Genomic DNA, 22094 nt, shown 5'->3' with positions numbered 1-22094 from the left:
GCCACGCTTCGTGTGCTCCTGCCTTGCGCGAGCTTGAGCCGGCTTCAAAGTCTGTCAGGCTATCACGGCTTCTTCACATGTCCCGCTGTTGTACTGTATGCCACTTGTTGAATTCATACTCGCAGGAAACGTGGCGGGCGGGTGCCGTGCTGGGGACAACCAAGGCCCCCCTATCGATCAACTCGTGGGGGTCAGGAAAGTGCATGTCTCATCAGGGGCATGCCATCCAAATCGTAGATTGACAGCCATTCCAGTTTGGTCCGCTCCCTGGCAAAGCGCATCCAAAAGCGTGGAAAATAATTTAACTATTGGCATGACCCAGACACCTCAGTCTCGGGACACTTGGAGGTCCCCACGGTGCGCCGTTGTCGCGTCGGACAAATGTGCATGGTCACCATGCTCCTGTCCCGCGAAACGTCGTTGCAGTGTTACCAGATCTTCGAGAACCTGGACTCGTGGTAGTGGGCAGGGGTTAYAACGTGGTATTGGACAGGGTATACTGTAGCATCCCTGTCGTCATGTCTCAATGCATCGAAGTTTGCACAAATCTGCAATGTTTCCTCATCATCGTCAATGGTTGTGCTCGCCAACGAGCGCCACGTCATCACTGGGGAGTCTGTAACGGACTCGACGAATCTGAGCTCGTCCATATCTGGTACCGCTCGCCATGCAATGCACGTCAGAAACTTCGGCTTCGTTAGTCTCACTATACCTTTCTTGTTACTTCGGTACGGCAGCACGTTTCCATGTGGTTACCCACGTCCGACAGCCAGTGGCACTGTACCCCGTCGCTTCGTCGAAATTTGCTATTTATAATCCGGTTATTTTGTCACATCGATTCTCGCCGCTGGCGACTTGACAGCAAGTCAGAAACAAGCTGCACAAGTATGCGGCTGTATGAGATGCAGTTAGACTTGCTCTAGAACACTTTCTACTGTACCGAGCTGGCTGTCAGGTCTTGAGGTGTAGTACCTTAGGCTTGCGCCGCGTCCAGAGCGCTCGCACATCGAAGCACTAAGGACGGGCCCGACTTCCACTGCTCCTTGAGACAAATGGATGTAACTTTCCGGCGTCGCTCATGCATGGCGATGACAAAGGTGGCGTAATATACCAGCTCGCATCGTCCTATGAAGCAAAGATCCTGTCTGCTTCGAGAAGGCGAGCAGCATCTGTCACTCGGCTGCATATGCACGCGACTGATGATCCTCGCCTGTTCCGAACTGCGAGAAACACTGCTGTGATGTGTGATGTATGATGTGCTGTGCATACGGCAAACCCCGGGAGAAAGAGTACATGGATGGATTGCGCCAACCAATGCGCGTGAGGAAACCCAAATGATCCTCGCCGACTGCTTGTCAGAGTGTCATCAATCTCCTTCCCTAGCAATCGGAGCCTTCTACTTTTACTACCGGTATGTCTCTTCGTTCCCTCTGGAGGGGTGATGCGAAGGAAGCCTGCCTCGATGCCTCGCGGCGTGCTATGCTGATAACACCACGCGTCCGAATCGGTAAGTAGCTATGATGACCAGCAAATCGATGTGTCCTGCGAAGAGGTCATTGCGCCTTCAGTTATTGAGACTGCCTCTGCTGTTATCAGGCAGGGCGACGTTGGAGTTCAGTCATGTGCATGTAAGGTAGGTAAGATAAGGACATTTCCCCTCGTACTCTTCAGGTGGAGGGGAGAAGGTGGGGCGAACTTTTGTGCATCATAATGGTGCCCGTATTGCGTTTGACCGTCTTGACCTCACCTCAACAATCCAGGCCACTGCTCAAGTAACCACCAACAACAATGCCGGAAATAAAGAAGTACACAATCACTGAGCCCTGGCTCGATCTATCGTGTGCCTTGGGCGAAGCGCCTTTCTTCAACGAAACCCGCAATGAACTCAGATTCGTCGATATCGAGAAGGATGCTGTACACTATGTGAACCTCGACACGTCTTCGCACAAAGAATGGAGTCTCATGTATAACATCGGCATCACTGCAGATATTGAAGGCAACGATGACGAGTTTCTCTTTGGAGGCAAACTTGGCTATGGACTGTTCAATCGATCCACTGGCGAGCACCGCATAATCAAGAATTTCTGGACGGATGAAAAGGACCCCGAGACCAAGGAGCATCGATGCCGCTCGAATGATGGTTCAGTTGATAGCAAAGGTCGCTTCTTCGTCGGAACTATGAATGACCAAGCCACTGTTCCTGAGTTCACAGACGAAGGCGTTCTCTTCCGGCTGGACCCCGATCTGTCCCTTCACCGGATGAAAGAGGGCGTCACGATCCCAAACGGAATGTCCTGGACGTCCGATAACAAGACAATGTACGCTCTCTGTCGTAGCTCATGAGATCCAATGCTTACCTCTACCAACCAGGTACTTCACAGACTCGCCGTCCCAGAAGATCATGGCATACCCCTACGATGAAGCCACGGGAAAGATTTCATTCAACCAAGGCAAGGTCTTCTTCACCTGTCCAATCGAAGGCGGAGTCCCCGATGGACACTGCCAGGATGAGCACGGTTTCCTGTGGGTCGCCTGCCATGGGACTGCGAGAGTCTATCGCTTGGATCTTAATGGCAACATCGTAGCCGAGATCGAGCTGCCGACTCGCTGCGTGACCTGTCCAGCCTTCTGTGGCACCGAGCTTGTCGTCACGTCTGCTGCCGAGCAAGAGCCGGAGAAGCATCCCTGGAGTAAGAGGTATGGCGGAGCAGTCTTCAAGATCGATGGTGAGTGACTCCTGAACGAGACTTGTGGTCCAATACTGGTCGTGGTTCGCCGAAATGACACTGACTATGATTGTAGTGGGCGTCCGTGGAAAGCCGTTGAACAAGTTCAAGATGAACGGCAAGGCCTAATTGCATATGCACAATCCTATCTCAGGGTGAGCCGATGCAACATAGATTAGACTTGATAGACTCGGCAGAAGCGGAGTAAGCGCGCATAGGTGTGTTGCAGGGTTCGCATCCGCGCATCTACCTGTGACTAGACTTTGACGCTACTTYGTTAAAGCATGCCTCTCATCGCAACGGGAGGAATTACATGGAACGCCTTCTTCTGTGTCGCAGCTCTGTCGTCAAACGTACACTTTCTTTCTATCCGTCCACGACTTCAATGACACGGACCTTCCACTTTCCAAGCCGGAGGACCAGCAAGCCGTCCATGACAAGGTTCTGCGCATCGGCTGGTCGCTCGCTGGTGATCTGTACGAAGTCTAGTCCCTCTTCGCCTCCTACCGTCGGCGCTGATGAGGATGCGGGCACAGCAACGTATGCACCTCCTTTCGCAATGGTGCGTGCGCCCTCGGACTTTGTACTTACAAGCCCAGCATGGAACAAGATGCGAGCGAAGGGTACATCGTGAACCAAAGACCGGCCAAGCTTTATTCGCTGTGCGGACTGGTCGTCGGCAGCTGTTTCGCCCTTCGGGCTTGCCGGCCTCAGGAGCGACGTGAGAGTAGGCGCACGCATTGCCTGGTGTTCAGCACGAGTCTTGCTGGCCTCTTCTGGGCCGTGAACGAGCTCGAGCACTTCTCCGGCGAGCAAATGCTGGGCTTTGCGCTTGCCAGGATCTGCTTTGTGCTCTTGCATGATGGTGCTGATGTCTGACAGCGGGACGAATGTGAAGAGCTTGAGATATCGTTCGACGTCTTCATCCGACGAGCGCAGCAAGAACTGAGATTTAACCATTAGCTTCGCACGTTGTCAAGGGTATAAGGGTTTGGTAGCATACGCCGTATAGATCAAATGAGGATGTGAGAGTGCGGTCCAGCCAGATCGCATTTCCGGCACTCTTCCCAAATTTCTCTCCACTCGCGGTAGTGAGCAACGGTACTGTTAAGCCCATGGGTGTTCGTTCGTCTTTCAGTCGACCTTCGGTGTCTAGCCATGCTTGTTGGCCTAACGAGGCTGATTGATTTTGTGCAATGTACTTGACCGCATCAATCCCGGCCACAATGTTACCATACTGGTCACTTCCGCCAATTTGGACCTGTACAGCCCGGTCCTGGTACATCTGCCACCAGTCCCAGCCTTGCAACAGAGGATATGTGAACTCAGCAAAAGACATTCCATCACCTTTGTCCATCTTGTTTTTCACCCTGCGACGATTGTTCAGCTGCACGCCACACTTTCTGCTTGTTTAGACGCACTCACGTGTCCCTTCCCAGCATAGCTCCCAATCGCATGCCATTGCCCAGTAGACGCAAGAAGTCGAGGATACTGAGCTCATCCAACCACTGCGCGTTGTTCAACAATTCACGCCGTCCTCTATTCCCTGGCTGATCCCCATGCCGCTCTCCATACTGCAGCACATTCTCCCAAAGATTCCCCAGCTGAGAATGCAGAGCATTGAAATTGGCGTCAATGGTCGCCGCTGTGGTAGCGGCACGTGAGGTGAGCCGGCCGCTAGGGTCGCCAACCTTGGCAGTAGCCCCGCCCAAAAGACTGACGACGTGGTGACCGCGGCGGTGGAGCCAGAAGRGCATCATCAGAGGTAGTAGATGTCCAAGGTGCAGCGATGGTGCTGTCGGGTCGACACCCGCGTAGAAGCCGACGGGACGCGTCTGTAACAGACGCTCGAGAACATTACGGTCCCTGGTGCATTTATCCCGTCAGTCGATGATGGTATGCGATGCGAGAGGTGGTTCCTACCCGGCGATCTGGTGTATGTATCCACGCTGCTCCAGCAGGCTGAGCACGCTCTCACTCTTTCTCGATTTCGTGCTGTGAAAGGCGCGTACGCTTGGAAGCCGTGTTCGGATGGAGTGCGTGCATTGTGAACACACGTAGCCGTGTCGCAATGTGYGACGTAGTGTTGATCGCGACATGGTCGTTTTACCAATCGAGAATTAATGATGAAGGTAACTAGCTCCAAGCGGGAAACTTGTGGGACGCAGATCGGTCAACAGGTATACTACATTGATACATACTGTAATCAGCATTCTACGACGACCCCTGCAGCTCTCCAACACCCCCGACAGTCATCGTCTTGATGGTCATGTACTCGTCAATGCCATACTTTGATCCCTCCCTGCCAAAGCCCGAATGTTTCACGCCTGCACGAAATCGTTAGCAACTATCAACTTCAAAAAGAATCCCAAGCAGTTGACTAATTACCTCCAAATGGACTTGCTGGATCTGAGATTAGCCCCGTGTTGATTCCGATCATGCCAAATTGCAAAGCCTCTGCTACTCTGTAGCATCGTTGGATATCCTTGGAAAAGAAGTAACCAGCAAGTCCGACATCTGCATCGTTGGCAAGCTTGACAACCTCAGCTTCGCTGTCGAATGGGAACAATGCCGCCACTGGGCCAAAAGTCTCCTCGGATACAATCTTCATGGTGTTCTTCATGTCGCGAATGACCGTCGGAGAGTAAAAGTTTGGACCTAGGTCCGGAAGCTTCTTTCCGCCAGCAAGGACCTTGGCCCCATTGTTCACTGCACAAGGTCAGTTTTGATACATGCATCGGAGCCTACTATACACACCGGCATCCTCAACGTGATCCTGCACTTTGCTAACTGCCCTATCGTGAATCAAGGGGCCTGGGAATGTCAGCAATCATATTCAACGAGAGCGGCTAGCAGCTTACCGTGTGTGACTCCCTCGTCAAAGCCATATCCAACTTTGAAGTTCTTCACCTTCTCGGTGAATGCTTGAGCGAAGTCATCATAGATGCCCTTCTGAACGTAAATTCTGTTGGCACACACGCAAGTCTGGCCGCTGCCACGGAACTTGCTTGAGATCGCTCCGCTCACAGCAGTCTCAAGGTCTGCGTCGTCGAATACGATGAAAGGCGCATTGCCGCCGAGTTCGAAGGAGAGTTTCTTCAAGGTATCGGCCGACTGCTTCATGAGCTGCTTCCCGACACCAGTGGAACCGGTAAAGCTACAACAACGTCAACAATGATGAATGTGGTACGCTGAAGGGAAATGGTTGTTCTTACCTGACTTTCTTGATGTCATTCGATGAAGTGATTGCCTCTCCCACCTCAATAGTGTTCTCGAGAGCTGTGACAATATTGATGACGCCGGCAGGTATGCCGGCGCGGTGGCCCAGTTCGATGAGAGCCGCTGCAGTAAAAGGAGTTTCGCCGGGAGATTTCGCAACAACTGTGCATCCTGCCGCAAGTGCGGGCCCGATCTTACGAGTGATCATGGCTGCTGGGAAGTTCCAAGGGGTGATCAGACCGCCTGGACATCAGGTCAGTCGTTGTTTCACATGGCATTTGACGCTTCGTGTGGCTACTCACAGACTCCCACCGGCTCCTTTACCGTGTAGACACGGTTCCCTGCAACGCTTGCTGGGATGGTGTCTCCGTATATCCTGGTGAACGTGCGACATCAGTGGGTGCTCGAGAGATTCAGCGCGTGCAATACATGTACATACCGAGGAGCTTCCTCACTGAACCAGTCGAAAAAGCTTGCAGCGTATCCCACCTCTCCCTTTGCATCCGCAAATGGTTTACCATTCTCCCATGTAATGAGCTTCGCAATATCCTCGCTATTCTCTATCACGAGGTTGTACCTATCATAACAGGAACGTCAGTAATAAAGTCTTCCAAAAGAAGTCAAATGGCAAAGCATATCCTGAAGAGCTTCATGTTGAACACGCACCACTTCCTCAACATCTTCGCTCTCTCACGCCCCGTGGTCTTTCTAAACGATACAAAAGCCTTCGAAGCTGCTTCAATCGCCTCGTTCACATCATTCTTGTTCATCTCCGGCATGGTTCCAATCACGCTCCCAGAAGACGGGTCGTGCACTTCGAACGTCTTTCCCGAAGCAGCGTCGACCCATTTCCCATTGATGTAGCTCTGATTCTTGAGCAAGGTCTTGTCATTCAAATCCGGTACGTTGTGTCGTCTGGCAATTGCAGTTTGTGRGAATAGTCTGAGATGGTCTGTCCGGCGGATCTGCGAGCGTGCAGCTGGCTTGGTGGCCAGCGTGCTGAGAAAAGCTTTCATGGTGGCGGCAGAGATGGCGATGATTACAATTGCTGTCGTTGTATCGAGATTCCCCAAGAAATGGAATGGCAATCTCAGAAGACTTGTCCAGCAACAATCTCGAATGTTTGTACGGCCGGGGCGACGTCCGAGGTGTCGGCGGTTTTGTGGAGAGCTTTCTCAGGATGGACTTTCCTCTTTCGCTCAATGTTCAACATGGCATGAGATAGAAGATGTAGGAATGCGAAATGATCGGAGCAGGTCACTTGAACAACTTGACAAGGCCGAAAGACTTTACAACATTACTACCGAGAACCAAGACGCTCCAGGCGCCCGCTATACACTTTGGGGGTATCACAAGCAGAATTGTCAGAACAAACGTCTTTCCTTTGCATCCTCTTTCCCCCATTCCCCTGTGCATTCAAAACCAAAGAAGCCATCTCAGCGTCACAAACACTGCGACAAGACCCTTCTTGAATGTGTTAAACAAAACCACAAGAAGCCAAGCCCACCACATTGCACCCAATACCAGCCACTCCAGCAATTTAAAGCCTGTCCTGCGTACCAATCTAAATTGTCTCCGCCGCTCCCGAAGCATCTCGTCAACCGCTTCGTCGACACGCTTGACCTCTTGTGGCTGTTTTGTCGTGAGCTCCACGTTGAAAGCATCGATCTCATCGGATGTCTCGTGTACCAATTTCGTCAGTTGGTCGGCAGCTCGATGCGACAGCTCATCAAGCTGCGCTCCGAGGTTCTTGACGGTTGTGCTTTGAAAAGTCTCGAGAGTCTTCTCGAACTCGACTAAGGTAGATGATATCCTCTCTGATAGCAGGCGCCCAGCGACGATATTTTCCTCCTTTCGAGTCAGGCCATCCAACTTTTGACCGATGGTGTCAGCAATTTTGGAGATAAGAGGTAGTGGAGCGTCGCGTGGGCTACCGGCTTTGTGATGAATCTCTTGTGCTTTGATCCCAGACGCAAGGAGCAGTGCACGGACGCGGGCAATATCTCGAGCTGTGATGTCGTTGAGAAGCTGAGGATGACTTTGGTGCGATGGGTCCGAGATACTCCAGTGACGTCTCCCATCGTGGCTGGTCAGATTGCCGCGGCGCTCGCCGTTCCTGATCGCAGGGGACGCGCCAAACGACAAATGGGTCTGCGAAGCCGATTTGAGACGATTGCCAGAAGACTCAGTACCAGGGACATCTGAATCGGAAACGCTGGCGCTGTCAGGAAAGTTAATGATCGGGGGAGCCGGGAGATTCTTTTGAGCAGCTCTGGCAGTCTCTGGGCGAGAACTTTCATGTGGAACAAGCGGAGTCTTTTCGGCACTGGAGTCTTCGGTAGCACTGTTGTCTCTCGCAGCTGGAGACTTGAAGGTGGGCAGGCCGGCGGTATGATACTTCGGCTTCGAGCCGCCACGCTCCAGCGACTGCCGTGGGCTGCCATCGCCGTTTTCGTTGTCGCTTCTCGAATGCATGTTGCTGTTCTCAGCGCCATCAGCGTCAGATGCTTCTGATGGCGCCCTAGGGAAGCCGAGAGCTGTGTCGCGATCCCGGCCGCCGCGTAGTCGATCTCCGAGACGGCTACCTTCGCTCCTTACCAGGTCCCCGAGACGTCCCAATTGGCGACCCACAGCGTTAGCCGAATCCTTGATGGACCCATCTGTCAGGGTATTCCTAGTGTTCGTCCGGCGCATGCTGCCTGTAGTGCTTTCATTTGTACCTTTTCGATTCATCTGCATCGGCCGGCTGGAATCTAAGCTTGACCTGGAGGGTATCAAGAACGGTTCCTTATTGAACACAGGCGATAGCTGAGCGCCAGTGTTGTCGGCGAAATCGTTATGCTCAATGTGATTCCGTTCCTTGCTCCGAGATCGAAAGCTGGGAAGATTAGAGCTATTGTACTTCCGAACACTCGCCATATTGCGTTTGTTCGCGGGGGCAGTGACGTCAAATGCCGAATTATTCGACAGTCGGGGTGACGCCGTGCTATTTGATACCGTTTCATCCATCGCGAATGCTCCATGGTCGATGGACCCAACCCTGCCGTCCATAGATCTCACACGTTGAGACCGTTGAATTTCAGCCGATGGACGGCCATCAGCTCTTTTGACAGAGTTCTGATGTATGTTGTCGCTGCGTACTCTCGGGAAATGTGTCACCTCCGACTCCCCTTGATTGAGTGGTGGAATCTCAGGGGATGATAACTCTCCCCGCTCCTCTTTGTAAATCWTCTGTTTCATATGCCTTTCAAGTGGGCCAATATTCTCATCGCCGCCTTCGCTGTCGCCGAAGTGAAGGGCTGGAGGCTTTCGCCCTTCGCTGCTGGAGCTGCTTGCTACGCTGGCTGGCCTACTTGGGTGATGTCGCCGGAGACGTCCGGGAATGGATATCATTTTCTTGCCGCGACTTCTCAAGCGATCGTCATCCTCAGATTCATCTGCGGTGCCACGCTTGTCTGTCTCAGGCCCCTTGCGGCGTTCAGACTCCTTGCTGCGACGGGGGACCTCTACGCTCAGGCGTGCTCTGTTTGGGAAGATGCGGTTGCCATGCCTATCTTCGACAACCGTCTTGTTGTCGTCCTTCTCGAGCCAATATGTATCGGCAAGCAGTTCGGCAGGCTCGATGGTCCAACCATTTTCCGGCCGCGTGATGACGGAGCTGACCGTGTCATTCCTACGATGTCCCTTCACAGCATATGACCGTGACGTCTCCACACCCTCGGACTCTCCAGAAAATGTAGGCAGCCGAACTTGATCCTCACCAGGTCGGAACGATGGTTGCTTTGAAGCTGCTTCAACACCATCAATCCACCCCTTAATCCTGTTGGTCTCTTGCCATGTGTCRGGCGGTGCTGTCAGGGGCCTACGCTCTCTGTTCCGAAGACGGCGGTTCCGCAAGGCTTGTAACGGATTGTACGGTCGACCAAGGCCGCGTTTCACCGTTGTGTTCGAAGGTATGCGGGTCACATCAAAGTGCGCACTGCCCGGGCTGCTAGTAGCTTTCATTGAATGGTTGCCTGGAGCAGATGAATCGGTCTTCAATGGAGGCAAATGCTCCAGAAGCCGTCTATGTTCGCTAGCCAGCTCAAAGTATCTACGCGCCTTTTCCGCACGAGATAGTGTTGCGGGTGAAAAGCTGAACACAGAACCTTCAGGCCCGCCGACGGTGCCCGACGCAATGTCGCCATACTGCTGACTAGAGGTCTGTGAACCAGAGGCCGGTCGACCAGATTCATGATTCAGATGGCCCGAGTGGCTCATGTTCGGAGTTCCTGCCTGGACCACGCCAGCCCCGGCAGCGAGCCCAGAGACAACACGCCTCGCTCCTGCTGGCGATACCGGCACCGGCAACGTGCTACTCATATGCCTCCGGCGGCTTTCACTCAGGTTAAGAGCCATCTGTACAAGCTGTGCTGGATCCATACTGGGCGGTCGCGGACTAGGAGCCCTCGCTGACTCCCCATGTCCGTCGTTTGACAGATTCCGCGAGAGTGGAGAGCTGCGCTGCGAGGAAGCATCGGAGACGCGATTTGCAGCGAGCTTTCCCACGTTCGTTTGAGAGTCTCCATTCAGGTGAGGGCGACGGTGGGCATGATCCTTGCTGGCAGAGGGACCAATTGGAAAGGCTGACCCAAGCAGGAAGCCGCCTGACTTTCTCGCTTGAGACGGAGTGCTCGCCCGGCTGCTACCTTTGGCCTGATTGTACGAGGCGACCCGTTTTTCCATTGTCCCTTCGTTGGTCGTGGCATCTTTTGTATTTCCCCTGTTGCTATTACTGTTGCTTCCGCCGTCGCTTAGACTCGGACTGCTTCTGCTCTTCCAACGCGGAATTCGGGATTCGTGTGGTGAGCTGCGGGGCGTGAAGTTCACGTCTGCCGCGGCAGTGGAACGTGAGATGGCGCCGGAAGAAGTGAATGGGTTGTGACCATCGTTGCGTGACATGGCCAGGCCGAACTCGCCAGCAGCACGATGCAACTCCAACTATCGAAGGGGGTCTCGGCGGTGCAATTGAATGTATTGTTCGGGCATCATGGGTGGACGTGAACAGTGATGGCTGACTGAATGCAACCTCACCGCGCCGAGCGAACGGCTCGAATGTCGGTGAGAGAGGTCGGCATGCGCGGGAAAGACAGGTCGACAAGATGAGGTCGTCGAGCACCTTCAACGCAATCCGGCTAAMAATTGGAGCTCCGACTTCGGTTGAACAAGCTTGTCTGTCCACATGAGCGTGCAAAGACAGGTCAGTCTATGGTGATGTAGATCGTGGGTTGGAGTCTATTCTGAACGGGGTTATCCACGCTGCTGCTGCTGCAAGAGATGCGATATCAAAACGCAAGCGWTATGGACCCGCTTGCATCGATGCGATATACCGTAACGTTACAGCAGACGTGCCGTAGATCCACCCGCTGCACGCATATGCACGAGCCACGGCATCCTTGCGGTGTGATTAGACCCCATCAAATCCTCGTCAAATTCCAGTCCCAATTTAAAACTTTGTTCTTCCTGTCTACAACTTGCAAGGGCCATCGAAATTGAAGGTTGCCGCCCTGTCGGCTGCAATTGAAGCCGTGTTCCTTTCTACAAGAACAGTAAGACAATCCAGAATACATTCATGACAAAGCACTTGGCTCTCTGCAACACTGCTTGTTTAGGTGATCACAGCTACCTTCCCGTAAGCGTGATCGTTGCTTGCGTACGACGAGAGCCGGCAAGCTTCACGTTGCTAACATTCATGAATTCGTCGTCATCCTTGTGCTTCAGAAGTTCAGACGGAGCCGGAGGAACCGGCACAGCTGCAGTCCGATGGAAAGTCTAATCGCGTCGTAGCATACGAGCTGTCAGTCTTCATAACAGGCTGCATTCATGGCGTTTCAGCGGCATTCGACTTCCATCGACATCTTTTAATCATGTTCGAATGGCTGTTTGGCAAATCGTTTGACCCCGTCAAGGACATTCCAAGCCTCGAAGGCAAGGTTATTCTCATTACGGGAGGTGGGTCACCGAATAAAGCAACTCCATCGCGCAATATGCTGACTTTGCTATCTAGGCAATGCTGGCCTCGGAAAAGAAACAGTCTTGCAACTCGCAAAGCACAAGCCCAAGGAGATCTTCCTTGCAGCCCGGACAGCGTCCAAGGCCGAGGCTGCAATTGATGAGATTCAGAAGATTGTGCCCTACAGCAACATCTCCTTCATTCAGCTAGATCTCACTTCTCTGCAATCTGTCAAGGAGGCGGCCTTTGAATTCAAGCGGCGATCCGACCGTCTCGACATTCTAATCAACAATGCTGGTAAGCTGTGCTGTTGGAGGTTGAAGTTTAAGCGGCATGCTAAAATCCGTTACAGGAATCATGGCCGTGCCGTGGTCCAAGACCCAGGAGGGCTATGAGATACAATTCGCTACCAACCATTTGGGGCACGCGCTTCTGACCAAGCTGTTACTACCAACGCTGCTGAAGACTGCCGAGGAACCCAACTCGGACGTCCGTGTCATCAATGTCAGCTCCGAGGGCCACATGATGGCCCCTGGTATCATCTACGATCAGGAGAAGCTGGAGACGTACAACACCTGGAGACGGTACGGCCAGTCGAAGCTGGCAAACATTTTGCACGCTCGCGAGCTGCAGAGACGGTACCCACAAATCACCGCAACGAGTCTACATCCAGGRGTAAGTGAAGCAGTGAACTTCGAATCTCATCGCTACCAGAAACGGACTGACTGAAGTGCTTGTGTCTAGGTCATCATCACAGACCTCTATGCGTCCCAAATGAAGAGCAACCCCATCCTGCGAGTTGCGCTGCCACTTGCCAAGTCGCTCCTCACTGACGTTCCCGGTGGTGCCAAGAACACACTCTGGGCGGCAACGAGCAACAAGGAGGTTGTTCGAACGTCCTGGTATTGGAAGCCGGTCGGAAGTCGCAGCGGTGGTAGCTTTTGGCATGCGCAAAAGGCAGACTTGGCGAAGGAGTTGTGGGAGTGGACCGAGGAGCAGCTGAAGGCCGTTGAGTAGTGACGAAGTGGGATGTATCTGTAGCTTGTGTCTATTTGAGTGGTAAATTGTAATGTAATAGTCGTGGATATGATTGTAGAAGAGGTCATGGCATTGATTTCTTCGTTTTTGAGTGGTTGGATGCATGCATTTTGATTCCGCTGTTTTCCTTGGCGCGAGACACACGAAGCTCGTTCACCACGAACAACATCACTCCTCATCCACCGATCCCACCCAACAAAACTACCGCCATCATGGATCACGAGAAGCTGGCTCGCATGCAGAATGCCGTGCGCATTGGTGTGTCCCCACCAGACCTGCTACTGTAGCTACGGCTATGAGTGCGAGCAGGTTGTACTTGAATTCGCTGCCCTCGTGTGCTAACCGCTTCCCAGGGTAAGCACATCATTCCTTTCCACCACCACGTATTTTCTCGTGCGATTCCGCTCCGGCGATCGTCATATGCCTCGAAAACCGCCTGCATCTGGCATTCTACGACGCATTGAATGCCGGGACCAGCCCAGTTTCCCGCAGAACGAGATCACATGATGGAGCTGGCATTAAAAGAATGCGAATGGCACGTTTGAGAGAAGAGGGATCATAGTCTGACATTGGTGAAATCTACAGAGGCAAGGGAACCCCGCGACGAAAGGTCAAGAAGGTCCAGAGAAACTCTGGCACCGACGACAAGAAGCTGCAGGGAGCACTCAAGAAGATGAACGTGCAGCCCATCCAAGCAATCGAGGAGGTCAACATGTTCAAGTCCGACGGCAACGTCATCCACTTCTCCGCGCCAAAGGGTGAGTAGTCGCATGTGTGTGTGGAGAGTGGAGGAGAGATTGAATGCTCACACAACCACAGTGCATGCTTCGGTTCCATCCAACACCTTCGCCATCTACGGCGCCGGCGAGGACAAGGAGCTMACCGAGCTCGTCCCCGGCATTCTCAACCAACTCGGCCCAGACTCATTAGCCTCGCTACGGAAGTTGGCCGAGAGCTACCAGAGTCTCCAGAAGGGCGCTGAGGGTGAGGACAAGAAAGACGACGACGATGATGAAATACCCGATCTCGTTGAGGGTGAGAACTTCGAGGACGCCAAGAAGGGCGAGGTCGAGTAAAGGGCAATCGGCAAATGGAAAAGTTGCTGTGAGATTAAGCCGGCATTGGAGCATGCGGTAGCTACGGTCTGAATTCGTGCCATCTTTGATCAGATCCGAGCACTGCATGGCCCTGCCGAAAATTGCGATGGCTTTGCGGGCTGTACAAAATCTACACGGCACCGCGTGAAGACTACCATGATGAAACTAGGTAGTCTCTTCCATTGCATGCATCGTGTTCTCATTCGACCATTGATTGCTCTTGATCTCATTTTCCTCCCATTTTCTGACTTCATCTGTCAGACTCGGAAGCAGGTCAGAGTGGTTATATCGTGGAGACCAGTCTATCGTTGTCCATCATCATTCGTGCAAGCTAACATAACAAACATGCACAAATGCTCCCTAGCATTTCACTTTTATGTCGTAGACTCCCGACCTCGGGGACTTCACCTAAGGACGCCCACTTTTTATTCTCAAAGGCAAAGCATCGGAAATTGCCAGAACTAGAGGATACCAACTCAGCTAGTCACAACGGAGAACTTCTTTTCATATGACTTCTGWGTATAGCTTCGTCTCTTGCATTCTCGCACCCTCTCCTTCTCAGGCCACCGTCTGTCGTATTCATCAGTCATCTAACATATCCCCAACAAACACAACGCTGACATTCTCTCCAATAAAGCTTCTACTCCTCGCTCTCAACTTTCATCACACCGGCGGTCTCAACGTTTCGACTGTCTGGCGCTGCTACGAAAACAGCATCCTTGACCGGACTCTCGGCCTGCTTCTAACGGCCGAAAGATGGAGCAGGACCGACGTGACCCATCCGGTGGTTGTTGCTCATAGCCAAATGGTTCCGCTGGTGAAAAGCTCCAATGGGTTGAAAGCCCCTGGAAAGCAGAAAGAGTTAGTCTCGGGTCGGGGCAATACACTGTGCACGGGGAGAGAAACTTACTTGACAAGATCGATCCCTTCGTCTTCGCCATCGTCGGCAGCATGGAATACATTAACCTGCGGAGCGGTGTTGGCGGTATATGAGGTACTGTTGTTGTTGTATACAACATTGCTAGCTGGACGAGCGGCCTCAAAGTTACCAGCGACAGAGGTCTGGGGGAGCTCGAGGGACCTAGCCACGGGTTGAGCGATGGCGATGGCGGTGTTTGGCGGTGTATGCTGCTGCACAACAGGAGGCGCAGAATCGGAGACATTTGGAGGAGTCTTCTCGGGCCCACGCTGCTCTTGAGACATCTGGCTGAGTGTCTTGGCAACAGCAGTTGCGGGCCTACTCACGGTCGGGCTTGCCTCGAGACCAGATATGGGCTGCAACGGTGGACTACTGGATCCCATGATAGGACTGCCTCGCTCTGACTTCCGGTCGGCGTCATTGATTGGTTCAACGGTGCTCCTCTCGAAGGACAACCTCTGCTCCTCCTCCTCCTCCTCGTCATCGTCTTCGTCATCATCCTCTTCCTCATCTTCTTCCTCAGTGGCCTTCTTCTCCTCGCCATCACTTTTCTTCAGCGCTGGAAATGGCGTCTTCAGGGGACTAAGATCAAAGGGCTTGAACGGAGTGCTACCCACCAAACCTTCCATCTTCCAGAATGGAGCAGGGCTGCTGAATTGGATAAAGTCGCTGGGGCGCCGTAGCGTGCTTGGAGGCGCCAGGCGCTGTGATGGGCGGAGTGGGAAAGGCGTGTCCAAAGGACCGACACGACCCTCGTCATTCACGTACAGCGCGGGTGGCGACCCGGCAGCATGTGCAATGGCGTTCATTCCATTCATGCCATGCCGTGGGGTGGCGCGATGTGGATAGTCGTAATCGACCAAGCCGCTGCCCTCCATACTGAGACCCATGTTGTTCTCCATGGACGTATTCGCCATTTGTCGGGGACCGCGATCTGGAGTGTAGGCTTCCATTGCGGTGGGATATGGAGGGCGGTAAGAATTCAGGGGAGGGGTAAGATCCTCTTCCCTCTTTGCAACTCTGGGGCGATCCATCGGGCTGGTAGGTGAGCCCATGTTGCTGTGAGTCCCCGGAATAGGGTTCGGGCGTCTGCAGCCCTTCATGCCTTGTTGGACAAAGTTGTCGTACTCGGTGGGCTCGATCATCCACTTCATGCCCTTGCCGGGCTCGTCCGTGCGGCGTGCTATCTTCGTGAAAGCCTTGTTTAAGCTCAGATTGTGGCGGATACTGTTCTGCCAGCCGCCAGTGTTGAAGCGATAGAATGCATAGTTGGCCATGATCCATTTGTAGATGTTATTGAGTGTCATTTGCTGCTCATGGGTACTGAGAATAGCCATGCCGATCAGCTGTGCATACGAGTGCGGTGGCTTGAGATCCTTTGCACCCTCCTGAGAATAATCAATGCTTTCGGACGACTCCATCTGCATACCGCGCGAGTATGTCGCAGCGGGCGACGATTTGGGGAATGAAGTTTGAGATCGCATGGGAGTTCCTGGCGTGACCTGCAGTGCCGCCCGATGCGAGTGAGGATGCATACGTTGTTGCGGCTGCGCCTGACCTGGATGAGTGTGCTGTTGCTGGCCTCCGTAGTTTGACTGATACATTCCAGCATCCTGTAGATTGCTCCGACCGGATGGATGTACACTGCGATTATTGGTAGAGCGTGGGTCTTCATCGCCATCGTCGTCGTCCTCTGAAGACTTCTGCGCTTGCTTGAGGATAGAAGCATCCCAGATTGGACCGTCGCCGTCCTCGTTCGGGGTCGTGATGAATGCCATCTGAGTACCGGCGATTTCAATGACGCTGCCATTACGGAGGTAGGTTTTGGCGCCACGCTTCTGGAGGTTGTTGTCCACACGCAATCCATTGCGACCATTGACCRGGATGAACCATTGCATGCTGTCAGAGTCGTAAGCAATGGCGGCGTGCAGTCTCGAGACCTGCCTGTCAGGGCCCAGATCGATATCGACAATTTGCTTGGCGCTCGGGGTGAGAGGGTGCTGGCTCGGTTCGTGATCGAGGCGTTGATGCTCTTCAGGCCGTCCAATATTGACCTCGACCTTGCGAATGATGTACACCCAATCGCGACCAGCTATTTTACCGTAGCCAGGTACACTTTCTTGACCTTCGAGAAGTTCATTGGCAAAGTCTTCGGTCGCGTGGACCTTTTTATCGGCCACTCTCAAGCACTGGATAATGTCCTCTTCGGTCGGTGTGGACGGTTCCGTCTCATTGTCGCTCAGCTCATGCGGCTCAGTGCCTTCTGTATCTTCGGCGGTGCGTGTGTCCTTGATTTTGCGGCGCGTGTTGCGCGCAGCGGGTGCTGTCGCCTCAGTCCCTCGTGCTCGTTTTCGTGAACCCCGGGACGGCGTAGCAATGGCCTCAGGCTCCGCTTCGGAATGGTCCTGAGCATGGGTTTCGGTGGCCGCAGGAGCTCTTCTCGCCCTGCTCTTTCCCTTGCGAGAGGAGGGAGGCATCGTGGGAAAAGCCGACACGAATCTTGCAGTGCCTAGATCTCGTCTCTCGTGCGTGTGCTTGTCGCTTTACGCGTCTAACTATACTCTGTAGACGTCTAGCTGGCAGTAGACAGAAGGCGGAATGCCGGTCGAGATATCCACACGTCCGTCGACTGCGCGGAGCGCGGATGTCGCAGTGATGGTTGGTGGTGGCAGTATGATTGCTACCTAGTTGCGCTGGAGTAGAGTATAGCAGATCTCGGGTATCGCGGACATGTCGGTCGGCCGAGTTGATTGCTGCGGCGGGTGGATTGATTGATCGGGTGGGTGAAAAGCGTAGTCACGGGAGGCCAGTGTTGACTGACGATCGAGACGCGACAGGAAGTTCAGGAAGTTGACGATCCTCGCCGGCTTCGACGGGCCGCGCTTGGTCTGATGCAAAATTCAACCGCCAAACATCTGAGAGAATGGAAGGAACACGTAGTTAACTTACTTACTAGGTGATCACACTGCACGGCATCATCCACGACTTGTCCTCGACCAAGGAAAGCACTTCGGGACACCTAATTCTCATGTTTTTCGACTGCGAGCATCTCTTAATCTAGTGATATGGCACCAAAACCATTGCCGCCGACCATGCGGATCGCGTCTCTGCGCCAAGGAAACCCAATGAACCAGCTCTCAGAGACCTTGGAAATCTCCCTGTCACCGTTGTTGTTTGGACGCAATACACGCCAGCCTTGCCTTCAAACACGAGATTGAGATTTGCTGTCGCCATACAAACATCCCGGGGATCCGTGTCTCGTGTTGCGAATGGAACTCCCGGCTGAGAAGCCGTACCTGCCTGGATCAGATCTGGCACCACGCAATGGGAATGCTCTGGCACTTTCACGAATCTGATCCTTTCACAAAATCACGATCAGCTAACACATGCCACATGTTACATTTCATCATTAGATCCCGCCAGCGTGCCACTAAAGCATCGTCGACAAGCTCCAGCAAACATGAAGCTCTCGTCGCGTTCTCAAAACGGCTAGAACTCATCTTGTCTACAAGAACACCGTTGACTACCATCACGGCGTCTTCTCACATCGGAGTCTTCTCATGTCCACAATCTCCTCTCTAGCATCCTGGCGCTCGTGTGTTGGTWGCGAGTCAACCTCGCAAGATTGCAGCGAAAGTGGGCCTTTGGTCGTCAACAATAGCCCAGACAAGCTGTGTCATACCGAGGGCTACATAGAATGCTAACGCCCTATAGGAGCCATCTTTGCACTACAAAAAATGCGGCTAGTAGAAGGCCTCCCATTGCTGTAAAGATTTTATCACGATGACCATCGCCTAGCATATGTCAGCTTCTCACGCCAGATCGGCTACCGGGACATGGCAACTCACCTTCTTGGGTCATCCCCAGGGCGAGAACGACAAAGACATTCAGAGGGAGACGCATCACTGCGTATACCTTGCCTCGGCTAGTGTCGTCGACAAGCTCACTCTTCAGTCTTCCCATAGTAGGGAAGTACAGCCCAACGCAGAGCTCGAACAGAGCGAAACTCCAAAACGTGACCGCTTCCGCTCGGACGAGGACGGGAAAAAGGAGAGAAATTGCTGCCAAAGCCAATATGCTGAGCAGCATCCGACTGACTTCGCGCTCAGTCCGTAGCTTAACGGAGGAAAAAACCATGGATCCTAGCATCATGGCAGTCATGAAGCAGCTAAAGATCAAGCCGAACGGCGGTGCACTTGCTATGCCAGCCTTTTCTCGGGCTGACCTCAGCACGGGTGTCCAGAAGAACACGAAGAGGAACATTGACCCTTCGAAAAGTGTCGTGGCTAGAGCGAGCGTGAGGATGCGCTTGTCAAGTAATGTGGCTCGTAAGTTGGCGTAAGCGGCTCCTTTCTCGGTCTCCGCCTCGCCATGATTCTCGCCCTGCCTCTGTCAGTTCGGGGAATCTAAGACGGAGTGTTCGCCTACCCAGAACTTCCAAATACCAACAAAGGCCGCTCCAAGACATGCCACGGCAAGCATGAACGRCGCACACTTGCTACCCGTCCAGTGCACCACGGCCTCCCCAACGATGCCCGCAACAATCGCAACTACACCGCTGAGTGTTACAGAGGTACTGAACATGTCACCCAGACGTCTGCTTCGTGTTAACGTCMGGCCTTGAATGTGCAGCGGGGTTTATATCCCCGTGTTGAGCCGACTCCGGGTTTGTTCAACTCACATCGACTCGTGCAGCTCTCTGGCGTGATACTCGGCAATCATCCAGGGCTCAAAAACCGAGTACAACAATGTCGTGCTTAGACCTCCCAAGGCGCGGCCTGCAAACAAGATCGTAAGGTCGTTGCTAAGCACTGACAAGCAAGACACGGAATACGCGATGCAGAAGGTCAAACAAGCGGCCCTTCGGCCATGCCGGTCTGCCAACGACCCCACGAAGGAGGCGCATATCCCTGCGGCCACGAAGCCTGTTGTGAAGAGGGCAGCCACCACTTTCTCTGGGAGTAACTTCTCATCTTTGTAAAGGGTATACATATAGGGTCCCTATCGCGCTCGTAAGTTTCTTGGATGCTCAATGTCCGACTCTCGGGGAAAGGCATACCTGCAGCCAGTCTGCCGCCATCACACAGATGTAGACACCAAAGTAAGTGAGCTTGAACTTCTTCGCCTCCTGCTTGCCAGCTATCCCTGGTGGCAGTGCGACGGTTTCTTCGCTTGAGGCATCTGGCTTCCTTTGCTGCTGGCGATAATGTGCAATGGCGGCATTGAAAAAAGCCAGAGAGGCAAAGTAGATGGCGTACAACTCCATGGCCGTTGTTGTGATGGCGAGCTGAGAATATCGTGCGTCAAGAAAAGTGTGGTTTCGATTTCTGAACGTCTCTCCTTGCGCGATTGGAACGTGGAATTTCTGCTTCATTCCATATTCCATTCCCACCTTGCGCGTTCCTTTCACGCGTTCAGATCCAAAGCTGGCTTCCGCCCATTTCACATCTCTGGACCTCAACTTTACGACTGATCATCGCCGCCCAGCAGCACCTCATCATGGTTGCCGTTCAACCGAATCGACTACCTGTGATACTGGCTGCTGTCGGGATCGTCCTTTTTATCGGGACTCTGCTGCATCAGATGAACGCTGTTCCAGCTTCATGGCGAGGGTCGCTCGGGAAAGTGTACGGAAAGTCCAGGCAAGTCATGCAACGACCCCTGATCTTCAATCGCTGACCGACTCTCAGTGATTCCCGCCCATCATTCTACGACATCGCATCCTCTTATGGCACGGACAAGGTTTCCACTCACAGTTATCACCATATGTATGAGAAGTATTTGTCGCCTTATCGCGATGTCAGCTTCAAGATGCTAGAAATTGGCCTCGGTTGTACGCAAGCTCCCAAGCAAAAGGCTAGCAGCGTGATACAGAAATGTCCCACGCTACGCACACGCCGCCCTATCCCTAAGATGTTCTCAGAAATCGTTGACGCTTTCGCTGCAGGTGACATGAACTATGGCCCCGGCGCCTCCTACTACACCTGGCTCGAATACTTCCCGAAGGTGGACCTGTACTACATCGAGTAAGTTCGAGTCTTCTGTGCGTATAGTCAGCGGTTGGGGTTGGGGTCGGTGGTTAGGATGGCTAGCCTGTGGGTGGCGATGTGGCCAAGGCGTCGGCGTACAAGTCGTGAAGTTATGTGCAGTTAGCGGTGGTGTTTGTATGTCGGGGAACGACGGACGACACTTGCCCTTGGAGCACACCGGACTTTTCTGCGCCATAGCTAACCTGCCTCCCCTTCGTTTTCAGGTACGACGCCGCTTGTGCCGAGAGATGGGCCGCAAACACGACTGGCGCAACAATCTTCTCTGGAGACCAAGCAGACGTAGCTTTCTTGCATCGCTTCATGCGCGAGGCGGGCTCCGATTTCGACATCATTGTCGAGGATGGGGGCCACCACATGAATCAGCAAATCACATCGCTGGAGACTCTCTGGAGGGCGATAGTGCCCGGGGGAATCTACTTTTGTGAAGATTTACAAACATCATACATGTCCGAGTATGGAGGGGATGCTACTGGCAAGGGAAAGACAATGATGAATATGATCAAGGAGATGATGGACGATCTCAATGTCATTCCGGCAAAGACGACCAGGAAGCATGAAGTGACCAGGGACATGAGGTTCATTGATTGTCAGACTGAAGCGTGCGCATTCATTAAGCAGCCACTGCAATGAGGGGCGAAAGACGGATGGGGCAATTGGAGGTTGCCGGCTGTCGTTGTAGCATATCGACCACCACGCTCGCGGAAAAGCGCCTCCCGTAATTGCAGAAATGGACAGTATCGGGAAGACTCGAGTATCCCGTCGAATGATCACTCTTGGTGTTGACTTTGTTGTAGAGGGAACAACGTTTTAAAGAGCGATCCATACCTTGTGGACAGTTGATTCGCTCTGGGGTAGCGAATCAAGTTTGATCAATGTCCTTCTCGACGGGATTGGCCATGGCCGGGCCTCGAAGCTGTGATGATACTCTGGTCGTCGACACTACTCACTCCTGTTGATCGGTGCAAATCCGTGACATCCTTGACTTTCATCTGCATTGGGGCCGGCTCAATATATTATGCGCGAGCGCGCGTGCACCATTGAATATTGTGATGA

General features: G+C 53.2%; 10 protein-coding genes; 4 read left to right on the top strand and 6 right to left on the bottom strand.

The window, feature by feature from the left end:
• Positions 1–1788: 1788 nt before the first annotated feature.
• On the top strand, positions 1789–2855 carry RCC_02826 (related to gluconolactonase; the record flags this gene model as incomplete). XM_023768119.1 has 3 exons in its annotated part: positions 1789–2318; positions 2371–2726; positions 2803–2855. 3 exons carry the CDS (start codon positions 1789–1791, stop codon positions 2853–2855), a joined length of 939 nt encoding a protein of 312 aa, XP_023623887.1.
• A 237-nt stretch (positions 2856–3092) lies between these two features.
• Positions 3093–4825, bottom strand: RCC_02825 (related to Tyrosyl-tRNA synthetase; the record flags this gene model as incomplete). XM_023768118.1 has 4 exons in its annotated part: positions 3093–3671; positions 3730–4096; positions 4152–4592; positions 4650–4825. 4 exons carry the CDS (start codon positions 4823–4825, stop codon positions 3093–3095), a joined length of 1563 nt encoding a protein of 520 aa, XP_023623886.1.
• A 115-nt stretch (positions 4826–4940) lies between these two features.
• RCC_02824 (probable NAD-dependent aldehyde dehydrogenases) lies at positions 4941–6961 on the bottom strand (the record flags this gene model as incomplete). XM_023768117.1 has 8 exons in its annotated part: positions 4941–5053; positions 5115–5435; positions 5484–5540; positions 5588–5883; positions 5942–6188; positions 6248–6321; positions 6385–6522; positions 6612–6961. 8 exons carry the CDS (start codon positions 6959–6961, stop codon positions 4941–4943), a joined length of 1596 nt encoding a protein of 531 aa, XP_023623885.1.
• Positions 6962–7361: 400 nt separating this feature from the next.
• RCC_02823 (uncharacterized protein) lies at positions 7362–10367 on the bottom strand (the record flags this gene model as incomplete). Its single annotated transcript, XM_023768116.1, has 1 exon — positions 7362–10367. One exon carries the CDS (start codon positions 10365–10367, stop codon positions 7362–7364), a length of 3006 nt encoding a protein of 1001 aa, XP_023623884.1.
• Positions 10368–11851: 1484 nt separating this feature from the next.
• RCC_02822 (related to alcohol dehydrogenase homolog Bli-4) lies at positions 11852–12954 on the top strand (the record flags this gene model as incomplete). XM_023768115.1 has 4 exons in its annotated part: positions 11852–11936; positions 11992–12234; positions 12290–12612; positions 12682–12954. 4 exons carry the CDS (start codon positions 11852–11854, stop codon positions 12952–12954), a joined length of 924 nt encoding a protein of 307 aa, XP_023623883.1.
• A 233-nt stretch (positions 12955–13187) lies between these two features.
• On the top strand, positions 13188–14051 carry RCC_02821 (probable Nascent polypeptide-associated complex subunit beta; the record flags this gene model as incomplete). XM_023768114.1 has 4 exons in its annotated part: positions 13188–13233; position 13329; positions 13561–13733; positions 13795–14051. 4 exons carry the CDS (start codon positions 13188–13190, stop codon positions 14049–14051), a joined length of 477 nt encoding a protein of 158 aa, XP_023623882.1.
• Positions 14052–14814: 763 nt separating this feature from the next.
• Positions 14815–17468, bottom strand: RCC_02820 (uncharacterized protein; the record flags this gene model as incomplete). XM_023768113.1 has 2 exons in its annotated part: positions 14815–14917; positions 14983–17468. The coding sequence occupies 2 exons, from the start codon at positions 17466–17468 to the stop codon at positions 14815–14817; spliced, it is 2589 nt and encodes an 862-aa protein (XP_023623881.1).
• Positions 17469–18699: 1231 nt separating this feature from the next.
• Positions 18700–19473, bottom strand: RCC_02819 (uncharacterized protein; the record flags this gene model as incomplete). XM_023768112.1 has 3 exons in its annotated part: positions 18700–18785; positions 18840–19374; positions 19420–19473. 3 exons carry the CDS (start codon positions 19471–19473, stop codon positions 18700–18702), a joined length of 675 nt encoding a protein of 224 aa, XP_023623880.1.
• Positions 19474–19668: 195 nt separating this feature from the next.
• RCC_02818 (uncharacterized protein) lies at positions 19669–20257 on the bottom strand (the record flags this gene model as incomplete). XM_023768111.1 has 2 exons in its annotated part: positions 19669–19992; positions 20051–20257. The coding sequence occupies 2 exons, from the start codon at positions 20255–20257 to the stop codon at positions 19669–19671; spliced, it is 531 nt and encodes a 176-aa protein (XP_023623879.1).
• Positions 20258–20802: 545 nt separating this feature from the next.
• RCC_02817 (uncharacterized protein) lies at positions 20803–21671 on the top strand (the record flags this gene model as incomplete). XM_023768110.1 has 3 exons in its annotated part: positions 20803–20824; positions 20939–21017; positions 21245–21671. The coding sequence occupies 3 exons, from the start codon at positions 20803–20805 to the stop codon at positions 21669–21671; spliced, it is 528 nt and encodes a 175-aa protein (XP_023623878.1).
• Positions 21672–22094: the final 423 nt, after the last annotated feature.

This window comes from Ramularia collo-cygni, assembly GCF_900074925.1.
Source record: "Ramularia collo-cygni strain URUG2 genome assembly, contig: RCC_scaffold03, whole genome shotgun sequence".
Classification (NCBI taxonomy): domain Eukaryota; kingdom Fungi; phylum Ascomycota; class Dothideomycetes; order Mycosphaerellales; family Mycosphaerellaceae; genus Ramularia; species Ramularia collo-cygni.
This window is presented reverse-complemented; position numbering and strand designations above follow the sequence as displayed.